This window comes from Dendrobates tinctorius, unplaced genomic scaffold, assembly GCF_039654945.1.
Source record: "Dendrobates tinctorius isolate UK_male_01 unplaced genomic scaffold, ASM3965494v1 ptg000047l, whole genome shotgun sequence".
NCBI classification, from domain to species: Eukaryota; Metazoa; Chordata; class Amphibia; order Anura; family Dendrobatidae; genus Dendrobates; species Dendrobates tinctorius.
Genome location: NW_027361715.1, coordinates 10,571,142 through 10,590,854, shown reverse-complemented (window position 1 = coordinate 10,590,854; position 19,713 = coordinate 10,571,142). Strand labels below are relative to the sequence as shown.

Here is a 19,713-nt window from a genome sequence, read left to right as displayed (position 1 = left end):
TGACTATGAAAATTGTAGATTCACTGTGAAGGCACCAAAACTATGAATTATGGTAGTCACCGGAAATGGTTTTCACTTCACAGGTGTGCCCTGTCAGGTTTAATAAGTGGGATTTCTTGCCTTATAAATGGGTTTAGGACCATCAGTTGTGTTGTGCAGAAGTCTGGTGGATACACAGCTGATAGTCCTACTGAATAGACTGTTAGAATTTACATAGTAAGAAAAAAGCAGCTACGTAAAGAAAAACGAGTGTCCATCATTACTTTACGAAATGAAGGTCAGTCAGTCCGAAAAATTGGGAAAACTTTGAAAGTGTCCCCAAGTGCAGTGGCGAAAACCATCAAGCGCTGCAAAGAAACTGGCTCACAAGAGGACCGCCCCAGGAAAGGAAGACCAAGAGTCACCTCTGCTGCGGAGGATAAGTTCATCCAAGTCACCAGCCTCAGAAATCGCAGGTTAACAGCAGCTCAGATTAGAGACCAGGTCAATGCCACACAGAGTTCTAGCAGCAGACACATCTCTATAACAACTGTTAACAGGAGACTTTGTGCAGCAGGCCTTCATGGTAAAATAGCTGCTAGGAAACAACTGCTAAGGACAGGCAACAAGCAGAAGAGACTTGTTTGGGCTAAAGAACACAAGGAATGGACATTAGACCAGTGGAAATCTGTGCTTTGGACCGATGAGTCTAAATTTGAGATCTTTGGTTCTAACCACCGTGTCTTTGTGCGACGCAGAAAAGGTGAACCGATGGACTCTACATGCCTGGTTCCCACCGTGAAGCATGGAGGAGGAGGTGTGATGGTGTGGGGGTGCTTTGCTGGTGACACTGTTGGGGATTTATTCAAAATTGAAGGCATACTGAACCAGCATGGCTACCACAGCATCTTGTAGTGGCATGCTATTCCATCCGGTTTGCGTTTAGTTGGACAATCATTTATTTTTCAACAGCACAATGACCCCAAACACACCTCCAGGCTGTGTAAGGGCTATTTGACCAAGAAGGAGAGTGATGGGTTGCTACGCCAGATGACCTGGCCTTCACAGTCACCAGACCTGAACCCAATCGAGATGGTTTGGGGTGAGCTGGACCGCAGAGTGAAGGCAAAAGGGCCAACAAGTGCTAAGCATCTCTGGGAACTCCTTCAAGACCATTTCCGGTGACTACCTCTTGAAGCTCATCAAGAGAATGCCAAGAGTGTGCAAAGCAGTAATCAAAGAAAAAGGTGGCTACTTTGAAGAACCTAGAATATAAGACATATTTTCAGTTGTTTCACACTTTTTAGTTAATTATATAATTCCACATGTGTTAATTCATAGTTTTGATGCCTTCAGAGTGAAACTACAATTTTTCATAGTCATGAAAATACAAAAACTATGAATGAGAAGGTGTGTCCAAACTTTTGGTCTCTACTAATATATCTCTCTCTCTCTCTCTATATATATATATATATATATATATATATATATATATATATATATATATATATATATATATATATATATATATATATATATATATATATATATATATATATATATATATATATATATCTCCCCACCCACTCCGCATAGCCACATTCACTATAATATCCCACATCATCCGGTCAGCCAAAGTAACCGGACTACTACCGCTAATATCCCACATCATCCCGTTAGAGCCAACGGACTACTAGCCCTAATATCCCACATCATCCTGTCAGCCAGAGCCACTGGACTACTACCCCTAATATCCCACATCATCTCGTCAGCCAGAGTCACCAGACTACTACAGATAATATCCCACATCATCCCATCAGCCAGAGTCACCAGACTACTACCCCTAATATCCCACATCAACTCGTCAGCCAGAGTCACCAGACTACTCCCCCTAATATCCCACATCATCCCGTCAGCCAGAGCCACCGGACAACTACCACTAATATCCCACATCATCCCATCAGCCAGAGTCACCAGACTACTACAGATAATATCCCACATCATCCCGTCAGCCAGAGCCACCGGACTACTCCCCCTAATATCCCACATCATCCCGTCAGCCAGAGCCACCGGACTACTACCCCTAATATCCCACATCATCCCATCAGCCAGAGTCACCAGACTACTACAGATAATATCCCACATCATCCCGTCAGCCAGAGTCACCAGACTACTCCCCCTAATATCCCACATCATCCCGTCAGCCAGAGTCACCAGACTACTACCCCTAATATCCCACATCATCCCATCAGCCAGAGTCACCAGACTACTACCCCCAATATCCCACATCATCTCGTCAGCGAGAGCCAACGGACTACTACCCTTTATATCCCACATCATCCCGTCAGCCAGAGTCACAGGACTACTACCGCTAATATCGCACATAATCCCGTCAGAGCCACCCGACTACTACCCCTAATATCCCACATCATCCCGTCAGCCAGAGCCACCGGACTACTCCCCCTAATATCCCACATCATCCTGTCAGCCAGAGCTACCGGACTACTACCCCTAATATCCCACATCCTAACTTCCATACCGGGGATCCCTTAACCCCTTCCTGACATCCGACGTACCATCCCGTCCACGGTACCCGGGCCCGTATGACCGTGGACGGGATAGTACGTCTACCGCGATCAGCGGCGCCCACGTGGTGAGCGCCGCTGATCGCGGCCGGGTGTCAGCTGATTATCACAGCTGACACCCGGCACTATGTGTCAGGGGCGGTCACGGACCGCCCCCGACACGTTAACCCCTTGCACACCGCGATCAAACATGATCGCGGTGTACCGGGAGTTAAAGGGAAGCATCGGGAGGGAGGGGGCTCCCTCCGTGCTTCCCTGAGCCCCCCACAGCAGCGCAATGTGCAGTGCTGCTGCCGGGGGCTCCTATCCTCCAGGCCCCCGGATCCAAGATGGCGACGGGGGCCTTCGGGGACCTGAGGAAGCTGGCTTCCTCAGTGCCTGCAAAGCGCAGGCAAGAGGAAGTCTTCTTCAATGCCTGTGACAGATTGCTGATCTGTCACAGTGATCTGTGATGTGACAGATCAGCGATCTGTCACAGGACAGTGATGTCCCACCTGGGACTATGTAATGAAGTAAAAAAAAAAAAAAAATTCCCTCAATAAATCCATTTTTTGGAAATAATAAAAAAAACAAAAACAATAAAAGTACACATTTTAAGTATCGCCGCGTCCGTAATGACCCGCCCTATAAAACTGTCCCATTAGTTAACCCTTTTAGCGAACCCCTTAAAAAATAAAAAACAAAGCAAAAAATAATGATTTATTATCATACCGCCAAACAAAAAGTGTAATAACGCGCGATCAAAAAGATGCATATAAATATCCATGGTACCGCTGAAAAAGTCATCTTGTCCCGCAAAAAACGAGCCACCACACAGCATCATCAGCGAAAAAATAAAAAAGTTATAGCTCGCAGAATAAAGCGATGCAAAAATAATTATTTTTTATATAAAATAGTTTTCATTGCATAAAACCGACAAAAACATAAAAAAACGACCTAAATGAGGTATCTCTGTAACCGTACTGACCCGAAGAATAAAACTGCTTTATCAATTTTACCGCACGCAGAACGGTGTAAACGCACCCCCCCAAAAGAAATTCATGAAACGCTGGTTTTTCTTCATTCTGCGTCCCAAAAATCGGAATAAAAAGCGATCAAAAAATTTCACGTGCCCGAAAATGGTACCAATAAAAACGTCAACTCGTCCCGCAAAAAATAAGACCTCACATGACTCGGTGGGTCAAAAGACGGAAAAATTATAGCTCTCAAAATGTGGTGATGCAAAAACTATTTTACAATAAAAAGCGTCTTTTAGCGTGCGACAGCCGCCAAACATAAAAACCGCCATAAATAGTAAATCAAACCCCCCGTTATCACCCCCTTAGTTAGGGAAAAATAATAAAACTAAAAAAAAAGTATTTATCTCCATTTTCCCGTTAGGGTAAGGCTGTGTGCACACGCTGCGGATTAGGTGCGGATTCATCAGCGCAGATTTTGTAAAATCCGCAGGTCAAAAGACCTGCGGTTTTACCTGCGGATTGCTCTGCGGTTTTTCATCTCCTCAATAGAGGAGATGGCAAACCGCAGGAGAATCCGCAGAAAGAATTGACATGTCAATTCTTTCTGCGGATTGAAAACCGCAGATAATCCGCGCGGAAAATTCCGCACCGTCTGCACTGCGGTTTTTGATTCCCATAGGGAATCATGGAACTGTACACCGCAGCAGAAACTGCTGCGGGTCCGCAGCAGCCAAAACCGCTGCGGAACCGCAGCAAAATCCGCAGCGTGTGCACACAGCCTTAGGGTTAGGGCTAGGGTTAGGGCTAGGGTTAGGGCTAGGGTTAGGGTTAGGGGTGTGTTGGGGTTAGGGTTGGAGTTATAATTGGGGGTTTCCACTGTTTGGGCACATCAGGGGCTCTCCAAATGCAACATGGCGTCTGATCTCAATTCCAGCCAATTCTGAGTTGAAAAAGTCAAATGGTGCTCCTTCCCTTCCAAGCTCTGCCATGCGCCCAAACAGTGTTTTACCCCCACATGTAGGGTATCAGCCTACTCAGGACAAATTGCAAAACAATTTTTGGGGTCCAATTTCTCCTGTTACCCTTAGGAAAATAAAAAATTGGGGGCAAAAATATCATTTTTGTGGAAAAAAATGATTTTTTTATTTTCACGTCCGAGTGTTATAAAACTTCTGTGAAGCACTTGGGGGTTCAAAGTGCTCACCACACATCTAGATAAGTTCCGTGGGGGGTCTAGTGTCCAAAATGGGGTCACTTGTTGGGAGTTTCAATAGTTTAGGTACATCAGGGGCTCTCCAAACACACATGACACCCGCAGACCATTCCATCAAAGTCTGCATTCCAAAACGTCACTGCTTCCCTTCCGAGCCCCGACGTGTGTCCATACAGTAGTTTTCTCCCACATATGGGGTGTCAGCGTACTCAGGCCAAATTGGACAACAACTTTTGCGGGTCCAATTTCTTCTGTTACCCTTGGGAAAATGAAAAAACTGGGGACTAATTGATCATGTTTCTGGAAAAAATACGATTTTTTTATTTTGATGCCCTGGCATTATAAACTTCAGTGAAGCCCTTGGGGGTTCAAAGTGCTCACCTCACATCTAGATAAGTTCGTTAGTGGGTCTAGTTTTCAAAATGGGGTCATTTGTGGGGGGTTTCCACTGTTTAGGTACATTAGGGGCTCTCCAAAGGCAACATGACACCCGCAGACCATTCCATCAAAGTCTGCATTCCAAAACGTCACTACTTCCCTTCCGAGCCCCGACGTGTGCCCATACAGTAGTTTTCTCCCACATATGGGGTATCAGCATACTCAGGACAAATTGGACAACAACTTTTGCGGGTCCAATTTCTCCTGGTACCCTTGGGAAAATAAAAAAATGGTGACTAAAAGATCATGTTTGTGGAAAAAATATGAATTATTTATTTTCACGCCCGGGCATTATAAACTTCTGTGAAGCACTGGGGGAGTCAAAGTGCTCACCACACATCTAGATAAGTTCCTTAGGGGGTCTAGTTTCCAAAATGGTGTCATTTGTGGGGGGTTTCCACTGTTTTGGTACATCAGGAGTTTTCCAAACGCGACATGGTGTCCGATCTCAATTCCAGCCAAAAACGTCAAATGGCGCTGCTTCCCTTCCGAGCTCTGCCATGCGCCCAAATAGTGGTTTACCCCCACATGTGGGGTATCAGCGTACTCAGAACAAATTGCACAATAACTTTTACGGTCCTGTTACCCTTGGAAAAATAAGAATTGAGGGTGAAAAGATCATTTTTGTGGAAAAAATATGATTTTTTAATTGTATGGCTTTATGTTATAAACTTCTGTGAAGCCCATGGGGGTTCAAAGTTCTCACCACACATCTAGATAAGTTCCTTAGGGGGTCTAGTTTCCAAAATGGTGTCATTTGTGGGGGATTTCCACTGTTTTGGTACATCAGGGGTTTTCCAAACGCGACATGGTGTCCGATCTCAATTCCAGCCAAAAACGTCAAATGGCACTGCTTCCCTTCCGAGCTCTGCCATGCGCCCAAATAGTGGTTTACCCCCACATGTGGGGTATCAGCGTACTCAGGACAAATTGCACAATAACTTTTAGGGTCCTGTTACCCTTGGGAAAATAAAAATTGGGGTGAAAAGATCATTTTTGTGGAAAAAATATGATTTTTTAATTGTACCGCTGTACGTTATAAACTTCTGTAAAGCACTTGTGGGTTCAAAGTTCTCACCACATATCTAGATAAGTTCCTTGGGGGGTCTAGTTTCCAAAATGGGGTCACTTGTAGGGGGTTTCCACTGTTTAGGTACATCAGGGACTCTCCAAACGTGACATGGCGTCCGATCTGAATTCCAGCCAATTTTGCATTGAAAAAGTCAAACGGCACTCCTTCCATTCTGAGCTCTGCCATGCGCCGAAACAGTCGTTCCCCCCCACAAATCAGGTATCAGCGTACTCAGGACAAATTGCACAATAACTTTTGCAGTCCAATTTCTCCTGTTACCCTTGGTAAAATAAAAAAAAATTGAACCTGAAGTATTTTTTTTGTGAAAAAAAGTTAGATGTTCATTTCTTTTTAAATATTCAAAAAAATTCCTGTGACGCACCTAATGGGTTAATAAACTTCTTGAATGTGGTTTTGAGCACCTTAAGGGGTTCAGTTTTTAGAATGGTGTCACTTTTGGGTATTTTCTATCATATAGACCCCTCAAAGTGGCTTCAAATGTGATGTGGTCCTAAAAATAAAATGGTGTTGTAAAAATGAGAAATCGCTGGTCAACTTTTAACCCTTATAACTTCCTAACAAAAAAAAATTTTGGTTCCAAAATTGTGCTGATGTAAAGTAAACATGTGGGAAATGTTACTTATCAAGTTTTTTGTGTGCCGTATCTCTGTGATTTAAGGGCATAAAAATTCAAAGTTGGAAAATTGCGAAATTTTCAAAATTTTTGCCAAATTTCCATTTTTTTTCACAAATAAACGCAAGTTATTTGAATGAAATTTTACCACTAACATGAAGTACAATATGTCACGAGAAAACAATGTCAGAATCACCGGGATCCATGGAAGCGTTCCAGAGTTATGACCTCATAAAGGTACAGTGGTCAGAATTGTAAAAATTGGCCCGTCATGAACGTGCAAACCACCCTTGGGGGTGAAGGGGTTAAAGAGAGGCCTGGGGTCAAAACCAAAGCGCTGGATGGATTTGTCGTGACTTCCATAGCAATGATCCCTTTAAAAGGGAAGATGTGCCTATGGGATGGAGGATGTGTGATGGGTATATGGGCAGGGAGGGGGGATTCATTTCTGTCATGTGCTCTGTGCTCCTGTCTGGGGGGCAGACAAAGGCTGGGAGCTTATGTTCCCAGGGATGCTAGATTTCTCCCACCATGTCAGTGTCTGCTGTGGTATTGTCGTGGAGTGAGAAAACTATTGCTGATAGCAACCAATCGCAGCTCAGCTTCTTTTAAACAGCTCTGGTGAAATGAAGGATGCTTTGTGATTGGTTGGTGATAAACACATACATTCACTTATATATAGAGATTATCCAATATATAGTGTGTGTGTGTGTGTGTGTGTGTGTGTGTGTGTGTGTGTGTGTGTGTGTGTGTGTATATCAAGCCACGCCCACTCCACACGGCCCATGTTAGGCTACAAGCAGCACTCTGCGCTTTCTGGGATTGATTCCTGCAGCCCGTGATCTGCAATCAAGCACCAGATGACACTGGATGAGGGGAAGACAATGCCTGGAGGGGGGCTATGGCACGAGCAGGGCGCCAGTTACCTGGGTCCTTGTGCTGCAGAGCGGAGCTGTCCACTGACTGTGGTGCTGCAGGTGTAGTGTCAGCTCTGCCCACTCCAGCCTCACTATGTACAAGAAGAGCGGCACTGCGAATGCCCGAGAGTCTCCCCTATTGCTAGGATTACACAAGCCTTCCTGGGAAATAATGCTGAAGCGTTTAGTCACCCAAAGCACAAGGTAAGAATGGGTGGGATTCCTCACTGCAAGAGGGGATTGTAGCAGGCAGAAGTAGTCTGGGTGTGTAAGTAAAGGCAGCCCAGCACGGATGTCCTCCCTACCTGGACAGCAGGCTGGGTATGCCCCCCCACCCCCGACTAAAACTGGCAGAAGAGTTAAAGAGTATTTGGTCAGTGTGTTACCTCAGCGCTCGGTCGGGCACGTTACCTCAGCGCTCGGTCGGGCACGTTACCTCAGCGCTCGGTCGGGCACGTTACCTCAGCGCTCGGTCGGGCACGTTACCTCAGCATTTTTTTTTTTTTTATTGCAATTAGTGCAATTTCTCTTGGGATCAAATGTTTTCATGTGCAATATAATCATTATAATTTGTTATAACTAACCGTAGTTAGTTACTATGCCCGGACAACGCCGGGCTCTTCAGCTAGTAATATATAAAATATGCTGTTATCAAATCATCCTGGAATTAGGAACTTGGGCTGGTAATTTACTCCTTTACGTACTACAGAATAATCTATAGCACTGGCAGCTAATGGCCCATTTCTACTGCAAAATTGTCATGAGTGTTCCTAAATAGGCCACCTGTCACCTGATGAAAGGGCAAAAGAGTAATTAGTCGGGTAAAATGACATTTTATGCTCCATAAAAAAAGCTTTGTTCTAGGCAGCACAACGTCCTGTCCTGTGGAAACAGGACACATGCTGTCGAGAAAAATGGCAGCTTACGAACACTAAACAACCTATAACCGCTCGTGCACATCTGAGAGCAGTCTGCCTGTGCAAATCAGCTATTAAATTATAATGATCAGTGGTTAAGTAATTGGCCATTTTGTTGGTGTAAACCCACCTTAATTCTTGGGCCAGGTTCAGACCAAAGCATGGACGGCACAAAGACCAATGTTAGTGCAAATCAGCCATTTTCCACAAGGACCTAAGGTTTGCGTAGAAAAAAAAAAAAAAAAAAGCAAACCGCCTCACTACATGTGGAAGAGAGCGAGAAGTCTAGTTACTGCTAGCATATGGCAATGCTAAAGGTCAACATCGACCTCTTAAAGGGCCTTTTGCAGACACGATTCCAGGGTGTTTGCACCTCATAACTGCAAATCAAGAGAACTGGTTGGCTGGGTGAGTCCTCTGACAGGGGCCCAAGGCAGCGTATACTGTAATAGGCCATTCAGTTTATAGTCAAGACCAGTGCATGTAACAGCAGGCATCTCCCGAACCCATCCAAGAGGTGGACCAGCGCATTGCGCTGCATATAGACCTAACCTACAGACATAACTAACCCAGTAACTTCAAGGGTCGATGGACAATTCACCTTGGTGGGTGAAGTACTATGGTAAACACTGGAAAAATTAACTCAATTCCACATTGGCAGAAGGCTGGATTTCCTAGTAAATCGGTCATAACCTCTAGGATTTTTAGGAATTCCAGACTGCCTACAAGTTACCTGGCACAACGATCAATGGCGATCATGAGATTTTAACCGGCTGAACTACTGAACCTGTTACAGACCATAGAAGTTTATATGGAATGATATGGTGTCAAGGCAACTAATAAGCATGGTAACAAGAGGCACACTTAACTATCTCTGTGGCTACCATAGGGCCTTGTGAAGAGAAAGACTGCTCAGGATGTGTGGGCAAAGTATAGAGAGGGAAGCGTGAAGAAGGGGGAAAGGGCGAGTGGCGATACAGTATAGAGAGGGAGAAGCATGACGGGACATTAAGGAGAGGGACAGTGTGGGAGGGACAAGGTGGAAAGGTAGGAGTATGGAGGAGTAACATTATGGAGTTTTGGGAGCCAGTAACATGAGGGCACAGTATGAAGGGGTGGACAGTGTGGAAAGGTATCAGTATGCAGGCCAATTTTTGTAAGGAAGGACAGTCATGATCCATAATGGAGGACATGGTCATGTATCAGAGAAGCTGTTTGGGGGTCATATTTTGGAGGATGAAATATAGTGGGTGACAATTATTTAGTCAGGAACGCAGCATGGGAGACAAGATAATGCTCCGTGAATAAAAATAACACTGATATTTAAGGGCACAGAAGGGATGAGTTGTGGGCATGAAATCTCATCATAGAGTCTATATGCAGACAAATGGGATGAGACCGACTCCATGCACAGAAGACATCACCTGTAAAGCACCTGGATGTAAAGGTTTATTTGTGATGCTGCCTGCGTCTCATCACTGTACTATAAGCTTGGTCATGCAATCATGTACTAATGGTGGTTCTAGAGCTGTATTCATGTACTGATGTTGGTTTCTGGTGAGTGATGTATTCATGTAAATACCCCATTTATGACATAAGATATTGATAGGTCTTAAAGGAATAGCTCTTTTGCAGTGTATTTCTTTTACAGACTCCTTACCTTGGAAGCTGGGGTTCAGGAGCTCGCGGCGGTTTGGACATAATAAAGCATTCCCATAAACAAGGTCCAAGGCACAGAGCAGAAGATGGTAAGAATTCACCAAATCGTCACTAATCATTGGAAAGTTTCCTGCAGAAGAAGAAGAAGGTGTCTATAAACCGAGATATATTTACACCTAGTAGGATTTTTAGTCACTTGCTGGTTTAATTACATTCTGGAAGTTTGCATTTAGCTTTACGGAGATATAGTTATCAAAAGCATTCCTGATCCTTCACATGGTTTATAGGACTCTTACACACAGGAAAATGGTCTCTCTAAAGCCAAATCTGCAAGAGGGTGGAAAAAAAAAAAAAAAAGAAAAAAAAAGAAAAAAGTACCTACCCATAACCATATAGCAGTGTACAGCCGGCGTGCCATCTGCATGGCGGGTTTATGTGCTGTGATAATGTGGGTTTCCTGTGAGTGCCTTAGTTTCCCCTCAACATCCAAAGTGAGTTATTTTCCCAGGAAACTAAACCTAGACATGTGGTTATGTGTGTGGTTTTGTTCTTTAGCATTCTAGGGGAATTTTAAGATTATAATATTAGACTAATATATATATATTCTAAATGGGTCCTGACAAAGTAAATAAATTACATCTATACTAAAGCGGACCTGTCAACAGGTGAAAAGTGGACAGATTTTTGCTCTACATTTTCTCCCTGCTGCTGTCCAGTGCATTGCCTTTTTATTTTTTTTTCTCTATAGTATAGTTTTTTTTCCCATATCGTATAGTTCCAGACATATGGAACTTTTTATTTTGCGCTCATTTCCATGATCTTTACAAGGGGGTGTGGCTCACAAGGTAATTCTGTGGGGCAGCCTAAAGACACACCCATGGACAAGCCAGTGAGCCACGCCCCATGGTTAAGAACTGAAATCTTGGCATATTGGACGCACTACATAAAAAAGGCAGATTTAAAATAGTTAAAAAAATGGAATACTCGGGGCACCTGCATGAATGCAAATAGCCATAAAACCATGTATGTATATAACAAAAAACCCACTAGTAGCACAGATAGCCAAAGGATGGTCATAGAATCGTAGAGTTGGAAGGGACCTCCTGGGCCATCTGGTCCAACCCCCTGCTCAAAGCAGGATTTGCTAAATCATCCCAGACAGATGTCTGTCCAGCCTCTGTCTGAAGACTTCCATTGAAGGAGAACTCACCACCTCTCGTGGCAGCCTGTTCCACTCATTGATCACTCTGTCAAAAAGTTTTTTCTAATATCTAATCTGTGTCTCCTCCCATTCAGTTTCATCCCAAATAATTCAATAATTAAATGGGACTTTTTTCAAATACAGCAAAGCCTAAAAAAAAAAAAATACATATATAATAAATCTTTATAGAACGTTACATAACAAACAGCCTACATAAAATCAGTTAAAAAGGAGAGGCTGGAGAATTATATGGCTGGAATACAAAAAGAGATGTTTTTTGAATGAAATATTCGAGAATTAATACCACAGATCATCATATTGATCCATATGGAGAAAATACATAAGCTCTTCACTGATTTCCTCATAGGAATAATAGTATTATTACAGGACGGCACAGGCAGCTGATTATATCTATAGATGGCACAGGGCAGGGTAGATCTATGCTGCCCCCCACGACCCACCAGAAAACACCGCATGCCTACCAGCTCCGGGGGTCTGCAGACAGCTGGGTCCTGTATCCGGAGCAGCTGTCACCGGCTGAGAGGGAAGCAGAGTTCTTGTCTGACAAGGATATTGTCCTGTGACTGCAGGCACTGCTACTCAGACAAGCCCAAACTTGCCCTGTGTGTTTCTGGTTGCCAGGGCAGGACTACCAGTGATGCTGAACTTGGTGCCCGCTGCATCGCTGGGGATAATTAGGCGGCCACTGGATACCAACCTGATGGCTACTAGAAAAGTAAAGATCTTATTAACCCATGGCAAACCACAGGCAGGATCGCCTTCTTCTGAGATCTCCGGTAACAAGTCGTTGTCCCTACTATTTGCTGTATTATAGACAGGTACACATGTACCCCATGGCTGAAAAAAAAAAATAAATAAATAACCTTTTTTCCTTGTGCTACAATATATGCAATTATAGGCGGACAGATAGAAACCTAGAGGGGCAGATTCATTTTTAAGCGGCTCTTCTGTCTTATGGTCTTCATTGCAGGTTTTTGTACCAAATTATAAAAATGGTCAGACAGGGGAAAAAGGTGTGCGAAATTATGTGCAAAACTAGAGATGTGCTTTTTTGTCTTTATTTGCCCCTCTTAAAAAGAGCAAAAAGTCACAATCATAAAATCAAACAGATTTTGTACTCCAGAGAAAACAAAAAAAACACCAATATCCTGAACTAAAAAGTAAAAAAATAAACTGCAAATAATGCATAAAGGTAATAATAATAATGGTAGTATTTAGTAAACATAATTTTGATCAAAATAATGTACAAGCCATCCCGCCACGTCACGGCAACCCTTGTGGTTGCTGTGACGTGGCGGGATGGCTTGTACATTATTTTGATCAAAATTATGTTTACTAAATACTACCATTATTATTACCTTTATGAATTATTTGCAGTTTATTTTTTACTTTTTAGTTCAGGATATTTGTGTTTTTTGCTTTCTGTTTTCTCTGGTTAATGGTCATGTGTTAATATGCACCTACATTGTGCATACACATTAACTTACTTTCTCAGTTCAGACTCCAGTTTTTTTATAGATTTTGTACTCCAGTAGAGGGCAATCAGTCATAAATAATGATGGATGACGGATAAGACAGATGAATAACATAGCAAAAATACCTCCACAATGGTGAACAGAAAAAAAAAAAAAAAAAGAAGAAGTGGTGCGAACATACCCTTAAAGGGGTATTCCCATCTCAAAGATCCTATCCCCATATGTAGTAGGTGTAATAACAGAAATACCTCCAAATAGAAATGTAGTATAGTTTTTCTGATTCACCATGTCTCTTTCTTCATGCAGGACCTTAGGTATCCATGGTTATGACCACTGATTAAGTGACAGCTAGTTGCTAGCTAGTAGTCATAACCATGGATACCTAAGGTCCTGCAATTTCCTGCAGATGAGGAAAGTGGAATAGCAAATCAAAAGAACTATACTACATTTCAAATTGGAGGTACTTCTATTATTACACTTACTACATATGGGGATAGGATGTTGAGATGAAAAGGCCTGATTACTTACCAGTAATACTCTTTTACAGAGTCCACGAGAGCACCCAGTGAGTCACTATAGGCTTGATTTATCATCATCCTCTGTCTGTCCTCAACACAGTGGTCCCCCCCAGGTGATGGTTCTTTCAAAGTCTCTCAGTGGGTGCTGTTGTGGCGAGGAGAAAATACCCCTTTAAGTCAAAAATGTATTTCAGTTTTTACCGACTGAGTATAACACATGGCTAATGTAGTCCAGGGGCACTAGCTCAAGTGTGCCCCAGAGGTCATGGCTGACAATGATAGGAAAGTGGCAAGTGATGTGTGACTAACAGAGACCCCCCGCAGTAGTGTGGCCGCTCCTGCATGTTGGTGCATACACCATGAACAATTATCCGCCGGTGGAAATAGGATGGTGATCACCCAATGAACAAGCAAAAAAACCGCTTTATTTAATAATCAAATTGTTTACACAAAAAAATAAAATAAATGATACGCCTTAGGCCTGGATCACACTTCCGTTTTTTAACCCCTTCACCCCCAAGGGTGGTTTGCACGTTCATGACCGGGCCAATTTTTACAATTCTGACCACTGTACCTTTATGAGGTCATAACTCTCGAACGCTTCCATGGATCCCGGTGATTCTGACATTGTTTTCTCGTGACATATTGTACTTCATGTTAGTGGTAAAATTTCATTCAAATAACTTGCGTTTATTTGTGAGAAAAACGGAAATTTGGCGAAAATTTTGAAAATTTCGCAATTTTCCAACTTTGAATTTTTATGCCCTTAAATCACAGAGATAAGGCACACAAAAAACTTGATAACTAACATTTCCCACATGTTTACTTTACATCAGCACAATTTTGGAACCAAAATTTTTTTTTGTTAGGAAGTTATAAGGGTTAAAAGTTGACCAGCGATTTCTCATTTTTACAACACCATTTTATTTTTAGGACCACATCACATTTGAAGCCACTTTGAGGGGTCTATATGATAGAAAATACACAAAAGTGACACCATTCTAAAAACTGCACCCCTTAAGGTGCTCAAAACCACATTCAAGAAGTTTATTAACCCTTTAGGTGCGTCACAGGAATTTTTTTGAATATTTAAAAAAAAATGAACATCTAACTTTTTTTCATAAAAAAAATACTTCAGGTTCAATTTTTTTTATTTTACCAAGGGTAACAGGAGAAATTGAACTGCAAAAGTTATTGTGCAATTTGTCCTGAGTACGCAGATACCTGATATGTGGGGGGGAACGACTGTTTCGGCGCATGGCAGAGCTCAGAATGGAAGGAGCGCCGTTTGACTTTTTCAATGCAAAATTGGCTGGAATTCAGATTGGACGCCATGTCACGTTTGGAGAGTCCCTGATGTACCTAAACAGTGGAAACCCCCTACAAGTGACCCCATTTTGGAAACTAGACCCCCCAAGGAACTTATCTAGATATGTGGTGAGAACTTTGAACCCACAAGGGCTTTACAGAAGTTTATAACGTACAGCGGTACAATTAAAAAATCATATTTTTTCCACAAAAATGATCTTTTCACCCCAATTTTTATTTTCCCAAGGGTAACAGGACCCTAAAAGTTATTGTGCAATTTGTCCTGAGTACGCTGATACCCCACATGTGGGGGTAAACCACTATTTGGGCGCATGGCAGAGCTCGGAAGGGAAGCAGCGCCATTTGACGTTTTTGGCTGGAATTGAGATCGGACACCATGTCGCGTTTGGAAAACCCCTGATGTACCAAAACAGTGGAAACCCCCCACAAATGACACCATTTTGGAAACTAGACCCCCTAAGGAACTTATCTAGATGTGTGGTGAGAACTTTGAACCCCCATGGGCTTCACAGAAGTTTATAACATAAAGCCATACAATTAAAAAATCATATTTTTTAAACAAAAATGATCTTTTCACCCTCAATTCTTATTTTTCCAAGGGTAACAGGACCCAAAAAGTTATTGTGCAATTTGTCCTGAGTATGCTGATACCCCACATGTGGGGGTAAACCACTATTTGGGCGCATGGCAGAGCTCGGAAGGGAAGCAGCGCCATTTGACGTTTTTGGCTGGAATTGAGATCGGACACCATGTCGCGTTTGGAAAACCCCTGATGTACCAAAACAGTGGAAACCCCCCACAAATGACACCATTTTGGAAACTAGACACCCTAAGGAACTTATCTAGATGTGTGGTGAGAACTTTGAACCCCCATGGGCTTCACAGAAGTTTATAACATAAAGCCATACAATTAAAAAATCATATTTTTTCCACAAAAATGATCTTTTCACCCTCAATTCTTATTTTTCCAAGGGTAACAGGACCCTAAAAGTTATTGTGCAATTTGTCCTGAGTACGCTGATACCCCACATGTGGGGGTAAACCACTATTTGGGGGCATGGCAGAGCTCGGAAGGGAAGCAGCGCCATTTGACGTTTTTGGCTGGAATTGAGATCGGACACCATGTCGCGTTTGGAAAACTCCTGATGTACCAAAACAGTGGAACCCCCCACAAATGACACCATTTTGGAAACTAGACCCCCTAAGGAACTTATCTAGATGTGTGGTGAGCACTTTGACCCCCCCAGTGCTTCACAGAAGTTTACAACGCCCGGGCGTGAAAATAAAAAATTCGTATTTTTTCCACAAACATGATCTTTTAGTCACCATTTTTTTATTTTCCCAAGGGTACCAGGAGAAATTGGACCCCAAAAGTTGTTGTCCAATTTGTCCTGAGTATGCTGATACCCCATATGTGGGAGAAAACTACTGTATGGGCACACGTCGGGGCTCGGAAGGGAAGTAGTGACGTTTTGGAATGCAGACTTTGATGGAATGGTCTGCGGGTGTGATATTGCCTTTGGAGAGCCCCTAATGTACCTAAACAGTGGAAACCCCCCACAAATGACACCATTTTGTAAACTAGACCCCCCAAGGAACTTATCTAGATGTGTGGTGAGCACTTTGACCCCCCCAGTGCTTCACAGAAGTTTACAACGCCCGGGCGTGAAAATAAAAAATTCGTATTTTTTCCACAAACATGATCTTTTAGTCACCATTTTTTTATTTTCCCAAGGGTACCAGGAGAAATTGGACCCCAAAAGTTGTTTTCCAATTTGTCCTGAGTACGCTGCTACCCCATATGTGGGAGAAAACTACTGTATGGGCACACGTCAGGGCTCGGAAGGGAAGTAGTGACGTTTTGGAATGCAGACTTTGATGGAATGGTCTGCGGGTGTCATGTTGCCTTTGGAGAGCCCCTAATGTACCTAAACAGTGGAAACCCCCCACAAATGACACCATTTTGTAAACTAGACCCCCCACGGAACTTATCTAGATGTGTGGTGAGCACTTTGACCCCCCCAGTGCTTCACAGAAGTTTACAACGCCCGGGCGTGAAAATAAAAAATTCGTATTTTTTCCACAAACATGATCTTTTAGTCACCATTTTTTTTATTTTCCCAAGGGTACCAGGAGAAATTGGACCCCAAAAGGTGTTGTCCAATTTGTCCTGAGTACGCTGACACCCCATATGTGGGAGAAAACTACTGTATGGACACACGTCGGGGCTCGGAAGGGAAGCAGTGACGTTTTGGAACGCAGACTTTGATGGAATGGTCTGCGGTTGTCATGTGCGTTTGGAGAGCCCCTGATGTACCTAAACTATTGAAACTCCCCACAAGTGACCCCATTTTGGACACTAGACCCCCCACGGAACTTATCTAGATGTGTGGTGAGCACTTTGAACCCCCAAGTGCTTCACAGAAGTTTATAACACTCGGACGTGAAAATAAAAAAATCATTTTTTTTCCACAAAAATGATATTTTTGCCCCCAATTTTTTATTTTCCTAAGGGTAACAGGAGAAATTGGACCCCAAAAATTGTTTTGCAATTTGTCCTGAGTAGGCTGATACCCTACATGAGGGGGTAAAACACTGTTTGGGCGCATAGCAGAGCTTGGAAGGGAAGGAGCACCATTTGACTTTTTCAACTCAGAATTGGCTGGAATTGAGATCAGACGCCATGTTGCATTTGGAGAGCCCCTGATGTGCCCAAACAGTGGAAACCCCCAATTCTAACTCCAACCCGAACCCCAACACGCCCCTAACCCTAGCCCTAACCCTAACCCTAGCCCTAGCCCTAACCCTAACCCTAGCCCTAACCCTAACCCTAGCCCTAACCCTAACCCTAGCCCTACCCCAACACACCCCTAGCCCTAACCCTAGCCCTAACCCTAATGGAAAAATGGAAATAAATACATTTTTTTTTTATTTTATTATTTTTCCCTAACTAAGGGGGTGATAACGGGGGGTTTGATTTACTATTTATGGCGGTTTTTATGTTTGGCGGCTGTCGCACGCTAAAAGACGCTTTTTATTGTAAAAATAGTTTTTGCATCACCACATATTGAGAGCTATAATTTTTCCGTATTTTGACCCACCGAGTTATGTGAGGTCTTATTTTTTGCGGGACGAGTTGACGTTTTTATTGGTACCATTTTCGGGCACGTGAAATTTTTTGATCGCTTTTTATTCCGATTTTTGGGACGCAGAATGAACAAAAACCAGCGTTTCATGAATTTCTTTTGGGGGGGGTGCGTTTACACCGTTCCGCGTGCGGTAAAATTGATAAAGCGCTTTTATTCTTCGGGTCAGTACGGTTACAGCGATACCTCATTTAGGTCGTTTTTTTATGTTTTTGTCGGTTTTATGCAATGAAAACTATTTTATATAAAAAATAATTATTTTTGCATCGCTTTATTCTGCGAGTTATAACTTTTTTATTTTTTTGCTGATGATGCTGTGTGGCGGCTTGTTTTTTGCGGGACAAGATGACGTTTTCAGCGGTACCATGGATATTTATATGCGTCTTTTTGATCTCGCGTTATTGCACTTTTTGTTTGGCGGTATGATAATAAATCATTATTTTTTGCTTCGTTTTTTATTTTTATTTTTTAAGGGGTTCGCTAAAGGGGTTAACTAATGGGACAGTTTTATAGGGCAGGTCGTTACGGACGCGGCGATACCTAATATGTGTACATTTATTGTTTGTTTTTTTATTATTTTTAAAAAATGAATTTATTGGGGAATATTTTTTTTTTTACTAATTTATTTGGCGATTTTTTTAAATTTATTTTTACACTTTTTTTTAATTTTTTTTTTACTTTATTACATAGTCCCAGGTGGGACATCACTGTCCTGTGACAGATCGCTGATCTGTCACATCACAGATCACTATGACAGATCAGCAATCTGTCACAGGCAGTGCACAAGGCTTCCTCATGCCTGCGCTTTGCAGGCACTGAGGAAGCCAGCTTCCCCAGGCCCCCGAAGGCCCCCGTCGCCATCTTGGATTCGGGGGCCTGGAGGATAGGAGTCCCCCGCAGCAGCGCTGCACATTGCGCTGCCGTGGGGGGCTCAGGGAAGCACGGAGGGAGCCCCCTCCCTGCCGATGCTTCCCTTTAACTCCCGGTACACCGCGATCGCGTTTGATCGCGGTGTGCAAGGGGTTAATGTGTCGGGGGCGGTCCGTGACCGCCCCTGACACATTGTGCCGGGTGTCAGCTGTGATAATCAGCTGACACCCGGCCGCGATCAGCGGCGCTCACCACGTGGGCGCCGCTGATCGCGGTAGACGTACTATCCCGTCCCCGGTCATACGGGCCCGGGTACCGTGGACGGGATAGTACGTCTCATGTCAGGAAGGGGTTAAATCCGTCCAAATCCGTCGTTTTCCGTTAAAAACGGATCCGCCATGTTTTTGGCGGATCTGTTTTTTTTTTCCCCCATAGACTTGCATTAGTGGCTACCGCGGATCCGTCAAAAGAACGGATCCGGTAGCATCCGTTTGCGGCAAAAAACGGAAACGGATCCGTTTGGCGGACACAAAAAACGGATGTGTGAAACAGGCCTTATCGGCAGCATGTCACCCTGTGTAATCAATGATGGTAAAACACGATACTGTACGAGGAAGGAACAATCGTATTCATCATTGTTAGTCGGTCTGTCGGAACAGGTTGGTAAACGAGCGCTGAACGACTATTGTATAGTCATCAGTGCTGGTTAATGGTGCATGGGCGGCGGGAATCGGCACATGGAAACGTACCATACGGTGAGTGCTGGCAAGAGCAGATACA

General features: G+C 43.3%; 1 protein-coding gene across 2 annotated transcripts in view; it reads right to left on the bottom strand.

The window, feature by feature from the left end:
- The window catches only part of RBL2 (RB transcriptional corepressor like 2), a 71,930-nt gene that overhangs the window by 32,620 nt on the left and 19,597 nt on the right, over positions 1 to 19,713 (bottom strand). Inside the window, exons 1-2 of one of the 2 annotated variants that reach the window (XM_073576197.1) lie at positions 12,057 to 12,183; positions 10,375 to 10,503 (exon numbers count right to left, since the gene is read on the bottom strand). In XM_073576197.1, coding sequence (XP_073432298.1) covers positions 10,375 to 10,492 — 118 coding nt within the window. In that variant the 5' untranslated portion in view covers positions 10,493 to 10,503; positions 12,057 to 12,183. Of the gene's footprint in view, positions 1 to 10,374; positions 10,504 to 12,056; positions 12,184 to 19,713 lie in introns of those variants that run through there. The other variant, XM_073576196.1, reaches the window with a different exon arrangement.